This window comes from Misgurnus anguillicaudatus, chromosome 5 (assembly GCF_027580225.2).
Source record: "Misgurnus anguillicaudatus chromosome 5, ASM2758022v2, whole genome shotgun sequence".
Taxonomy (NCBI): domain Eukaryota; kingdom Metazoa; phylum Chordata; class Actinopteri; order Cypriniformes; family Cobitidae; genus Misgurnus; species Misgurnus anguillicaudatus.
In genome coordinates this window covers 39,247,633-39,254,060 of record NC_073341.2, presented here as the reverse complement: position 1 = coordinate 39,254,060, position 6,428 = coordinate 39,247,633, and the positions used below count along the sequence as shown (strand labels likewise).

General features: G+C 35.2%; 1 protein-coding gene across 1 annotated transcript; it reads right to left on the bottom strand.

Moving 5' to 3' along the window:
• Window positions 1–1,784: 1,784 nt before the first annotated feature.
• On the bottom strand, window positions 1,785–5,566 carry pim2 (Pim-2 proto-oncogene, serine/threonine kinase). The gene is made up of 7 exons (XM_055167843.2): window positions 5,040–5,566; window positions 4,740–4,840; window positions 4,600–4,650; window positions 3,823–4,043; window positions 3,558–3,727; window positions 3,291–3,467; window positions 1,785–3,213 (listed from the first exon to the last, which is right to left on the bottom strand). The coding sequence occupies exons 1-7, from the start codon at window positions 5,101–5,103 to the stop codon at window positions 3,065–3,067; spliced, it is 933 nt and encodes a 310-aa protein (XP_055023818.2). The 5' UTR covers window positions 5,104–5,566; the 3' UTR covers window positions 1,785–3,064.
• Between the last annotated feature and the right edge of the window lie 862 nt (window positions 5,567–6,428).

Here is a 6,428-nt window from a genome sequence, read left to right as displayed (position 1 = left end):
ATGTACAATGTTGATATATACATTTAACAGTATTAATTCATATTTTTTGCTTCTTAGTTCCACAAATACAAATAAAACTCCATTCCCAGCTCAAATCGCTACATGCTGTTATGTGTATTTATACATTTTTACACGCGTTTTTATATAGATCTTGAGCCACGTTGAGTTTTCACCACTGCTTTTGCATCTGCCAATCAAACAGAAAAAGACATCCAGATATAACTTATAAACTTAGTGCATTTTTCAAACCACGTTTTTTAATTATATACCTTAATTCGTTTATTATTGTTATTATTATTATAAAGAGCTAAGACTGTTAGTTTGAGACATATATTCCCATACGGCAAAAAAATTATTTGGCCAAAAATATATTTTAAATATATGCTAAATACATTTTGTAGAAAGTATAGCTTAATGAAATATAATTTTTTACATATATTTCAAAATGTATTTCAGGGGCAACAAATACTATTTTTACAACCCATACAGCCAAAAATCTATTTTTCATTGCAAAAATATAAAAGTTTTTACAAAATGTATTAAGTTTTAAAGGATAAAAATAATACACATTTTTTGTATATTTTGAAATATATTTAAAATTATATTTGAAAATATATTTTTTTGCTGTATGGGTTTGCAGTTCACAAACTAAAACAATACTGAAATCATAATTGTGTTAATATACATTGTTTTAAACCCCATATCACTTTCTTAAAACATTATTCATTAAAATGTATATTCAGTTATTTATAATAAAAATCAAAGTAGTTTTAAAGTAGCTAGCTAATTCTTATAGTAACCTTCTAGTGTAGCTAACTACTTTTCAGATGGGTAGCTTGGCTGTAGTTTAACTTCTTTTACTGATAAGTACCTCACTACAGTTTCAAAGTAGCTTACCTAACACTGCAGATCTCAAACTCATTTAATGCTACATTTTCATTGCTCTATATTGACCACTAGGGGGCAGCATCAACCAATTGAATTTTCATTGTCCCATCATATTCCCAGTCACAAATGATGTTTTCTGTAGGTATCCTACTCTAAATCTAGAAGATTAAAAATATACAGCAACCTTAAAATTGAAATCTTAATAGCATATGTTTTCTGTCTCATCCTTAAATATTTTATCCTGGGTACCTCAGCTTCATCTTCAGTTTAGCTACCATCACCTGGATGTCAATAACATAAACTGCTGTAAACCACAAGCGTCTGATGTTTAAAAGAGGAAGTAACACCAGTCGCTTTATCTTTAGTAACACCTCGCTGACCATTGCTTGCATGAACTCATTCCCTTAAATGGAGCTTGTCAAACAATTACTTCAATTAAAGCCTTCACCAGCAAAACAGAAAGCCCAAAATAGCAATCAATCCAGAAAAGACTATGAACATAACCATCATCCCTCAGTCCTAAACATTCCCTACAAAATCCCTTGGGCTTTTCCTACTAGGGACAAAACCATTAAAGAATTTTCACTGAATTGCTCAAAAGTGACACTGATTTACCGTATGTCTGCTTTAAAATGATGTGCATTGTGAAAAGGATTATACAGATGAAAATGGTAAATACGGTCAGCTCATGTGACAGATGCTTTAGTAGATTCAGATAATCTGAACAGGTTGGTTCTGTCTTTACAGTAAAGCGGGGTGAAGCATGACAGGACTGACTGGAGCAGCCTGCTTAAAATTTCTTTTCGGGAACGATTAGCAGATAACTATCATCACTATTCATACTTTCTGTATCTCTTGCTGGAGCAAATGAAATATATAGGACAAGACAGCTGATGCTTCTTTAAATATAGATTTTCACATCTATATTTTATTTGTAGGATCTCATAAATTAAACATCACGTGACAACTGCCACAAAACATTTTTAAATACACAAGTATTTACATCAAATGTGCAACCCAAGCCAAACCGCAAGGATTCTTCTCAACAAAAAAAAAAACAGTAAATCTTGTAAAATGTCACTGTTATCAAAAAATACAATTTAGGTCAGCAATTGCAACACATTGCTAGGCCTTAAACATATTTGATCCAGTGTAAGCAAATAACACTAAAATGCATCAAGTGTGGGTACATAAATCACAATAATATCAATTTGATGTTTTGCAGTATGTCCACCTTTTAACATGACATTTAAATGCAATGAATTCTGCATCAGAAACATTTAACTCTTAACAATGCAGTGTTACTTCATTCTTTGGTGTTAATTTATTTTAACAATTAAATTATATTAGTTAGTGGTTAAGACCCAGAGGTCAACCAACACTTGCTCTCACCTTTGGTAATTTTCAATCAAATCTAGTTTTTTTGAAAGCAATGTGTCCTGACAACATTTTTTAGTTACAGCCTTGAGTTTTTCACATACAAACAATACAGACAGAAACCAAAAGCCAGCTTGCTAGAGATTTCTGGAATCTAGTGAATTGTTTCCATTCCAAGTAAACAAGACCAACAGGAATGTTTCTCCTTTTTTCTGTTGCCGTCTTTGACAGTGTGCGTTGCTGATGAATGGGAACGAATCCACGTGAGGCTGAATTATTGTTGTGCTCCATCAATTGACTGGAAACAAGATCCAAAGTCTTTTTATCGCCCTTAGAACAGGGAAAGAATATCACTGTACAAAAAACCTGTAAAACCAGGTCTCATTACAGGCTGATGGATGACTGAAATTCACCTGTGATCATTTCTTAAGTCAGTTAGAACTTTAAAAAAAAACATACAAGAAGTTTACTGCTTCTGAAACCACATGAATCGTAGAGTATAAAAATAAATTAGTATGTGGCTATGACAATAAATAACCAACAATAAATATAAAAGAAAGATCCTGTCCCACTGTTGCATTGAGATTTGTAGGTCGTGGAAATGGGAAGCATTCATTCATAAAGTACAGATGCAGCACTCCAGGGCTTAATTTTGGGATTCTAGGCATTGATCCCGAGTCCACATAAAACAAAACAAGTCATCCAAACAAAACAAATAAATTAGGAACATTCCAGAAGGCAGTAACTAGAGTCCAGTGTAAAATGAAATTCCTGGCGCAAGTCCAGAGTCCTTCAGGATTTAAAGGCTTGGTTGAATATTGATTTCCGCTTGCAAATCTCCAATGTCGTCCGAGTTCTCCATCATCCATGGATGTTGCAAAATCTGCTCCAAACTTGGCCTATCGTCTGGTCTGTACGCAAGGCACCAGCGAATCAGAGACTGGCATTCTGTAATGCAATAAAATTTCTTTAGTACCAAGACACCTTTACTAAAAGATACGCTCAGCACATGTTTAGGAACTCACCTTTGGAGATGCGTTTAGTGAAACTTGGAGTGGCTTGTATGATGTCTCCATCCCTCTCAAAGGGAATGTCTCCACACACCATGTCAAACAGAAGCACGCCCAGTGACCACACAGTGAGTGGACGGGCGTTGTAACGTTGTTGAAGGATCCACTCGGGAGGGCTGTAAACTCTGGTACCTAAACAGAGATAATGGAAGCCATTAAAAACCAAAAAAAAAACATTGCACTTATGTTCAGAGTTACTATTACTATGCTAAGCTCACTTACCCTCAAAGTCAGTGTAAATGGAGTCCTTCAGTAAAGCACCAGATCCAAAGTCAATTATTTTGATGTCACCGGTACGAGTGTCAACTAGGATGTTTTCATCTTTGATGTCCCGATGCACAATTCCCTTGGAGTGACAAAACTGCAAAGCTTCAACAACCTGTTTGAGGAACCTTATTAAACAGAAAGATTTAAGATTAGTATTACGCTTCACTATATGAATAAAAGTACAAAAAATAACTAAATAAACAAGCATGATTTTTCTCACCTCTGTGCAATGGGTTCCTCCAATGCTCCACGTTCTGTGATGAAGTCAAACAGGTCCTGGCAGGGTTGGGGCTTTTCAAAAACAATAAGGTAACCTTGACCCGGCACCTCAAACCAGTCTAGCATCCTGATGATGTTCCGATGACCGGGTACTGATCCCTGTCCTCCTCCCAGAGACACGAGAAGAGCGATCTCGATGGGAACCATGTTTGCCTCACCAGGCTGTTAGATAGAAAGAAAACATATTTGCTTTTAATACACTGTAGATTAAACCTTATAGTACAAATCCCACTTGGGGAAATACTTCTTATTTTCTAAATCACAGTAAAGTTCATAATTTACTACTGCAGGTGCCAATAAAGGGTTTATCCCAGGGACCATAAAAAAGGGAAGTACAATTTTGTGTGGCACAAACCTAAAAATACTATGTTTTGAAACCAAAATTTGCGTATCGGATCTATTACAATCAAGCTGGATGTTACAAGTCTGGGAAAATCCACCAACTTTCCCTTCGTGTTGTTTTGAAAAATCCGACGCGTCATACCTACGTCACTTTCTGTATTCGGAAGATGCGCTTCCGGTAAAAATGAAAACAACCAGTGGAGGTCGCCATTACACCTACGTCTATTATTATTATTATTTCAAAAGCGTTACAATTTTTAAAAGATTTAAATCGTTTAAATTACTAATGTAATTATTGGTGTTTAAAATTCTTGATAGATGATGACTATGAAATATACAAAGAAAGAAATATGAATTAAATGCAAATATTACTCACCAGTCTTGCCCACTTTTGAACTCTGTCACGGGAAATTTGTTTAATAGCCACCTGAAATAGCAATATCATTATTTAGATGATAATCCATAATATACAAGTCGTACATATGTTTAATTTGAATATTTTTATATGATTATTACCTGTTGGCCGTCTGAAAGGCGCTGTCCGGCGAACACGGAGCCGAAGCCGCCGCTGCCCAAAAGCGCTCCATACTTGTATTGCTTCTCAAACGGCTCTTTCGCTGAAAACAATAACAACATCATCTTAAAACTCGGTATTTTAAAAACATAATATTCAAAAATAATATATCATTTATTCTAGATGTATCTGAATTAATGTCCCATTCAACATAATATAGTAAGCGTTTGGATAAGTTTAATGCCGCAAACGGCGATACTAAACCAAAACTCTGTACGTATCTGTTCGTTACTAAAGCTTACCATTTTTTGCCCTCACGTCTTCCAGCTGATCCAAGCGCAAATCCACAACACGTTTATCCAACATTTTAATCAAGAAAAAGACTATAAAAATATAGCGAAACGTTAATTTAAGCGAATGTACTAAACCGCCTCAGTAGAATCCGTCCATGCTGGTTTGTTATGGTTCGGCACCGTCCGTTATTTGTAATACAAAGTCGTAGTCTTTAGCGAGTATCTATGCGTACGCTTCCTCTCACCGACTCTGATCCTCACGCAAGAATGTTGATGTTTTAAGTTTACATGTGTAAACACGCCCACTCTGACGAACGCAGCAAATCGCAGGCAGCACGCTGGGGATGTTTTGAAATCAGAACCAATCAGAGAACAGAAACCTTCAAACATACATATTAATGAGCTGCGGTTGAATTCTAAGAATTTACCGTCCCAGAGAAAAGGGCGCGCGCGCGCAATGACACAGATACCTTTGGGTTTTTGCAAGCGTAAATTTTGAATTCGCCCATGCAGAATAATATAACCAATGCGTGTTTTCCCAGACATTTAGCAGAATGAAGCAAAGGTTTTGTTTTCACAATAAATAGGGTTTAGTAAACGTTTTTTCAAGTTCACAAAATATGAAGCTCCCTCACTCAGAATTACCTAGAGTTTGGCATGACTAACAAGATGTTTACTGGTTATAAAAATATCCAAACACTCAGAAATATAGATATTTTGTAGTTGTTTTAGTCTTATTTTAAATAACTGTGGGCAGCGTTCGAATTAAGGGGGGGCTGGGGGGTCCAGGACCTCCTATATGCATTGAGGGACCCCATATAAAGCAAAAAATAAAAAGCATACATTTTTTATCTATTTAAATTGATTTTTTTAATTTGACTTTAGTTTTAACCTTAATATATCAACATATATTTCAAAATTTATTTTAGGGCAACAAATACATTTCTAATTTTACAACCCATATGGCAAAAAAACAATTCCTGGCCAAAAAATAGTTTTTACAGTTTAATATACTTTTAATCTTTTAAACCATTTATGTTTACAGGTTTGTAACAAAGTTTTTTTTTCAGTGTGAATATAAATGTTTTAAAATATATTAGCTAGGGGACCCCTATAATCTTTGATATAATTCAAACACTGACTTTATTTTGGGGCCCCAGCCCCCCTTAACATCGCTTCTGACATTATTTTCGACCATAATGACTCATGCTTTAATATGCACGCTGCGTTTGGGGCAGTCCCAGATCAGTGGTTGCCAATCTAATGTGGTTTCATTCTTAATAATCTCAATCTTTTTGTACCAAGAAAAGCGGAACTTTAATTAGCTGAACGATGGCGTTTGATAAAGCCTCATTATGCAACTATACTAGTCAACATTTAAAGGGATCAAAAACATTC

Bases quoted from the DNA above. Each gene is read 5' to 3' on its own strand.
- pim2 (XM_055167843.2), bottom strand. From the start codon at position 5,103: ATGTTGGATAAACGTGTTGTGGATTTGCGCTTGGATCAGCTGGAAGAC. The intron at 4,841-5,039 runs GTAAGCTTTAGT...TATTGTTTTCAG, and splicing joins AGACGTGAGGGCAAAAAATG to CGAAAGAGCCGTTTGAGAAG. The intron at 4,651-4,739 runs GTAATAATCATA...TTGCTATTTCAG, and splicing joins GCCTTTCAGACGGCCAACAG to GTGGCTATTAAACAAATTTC.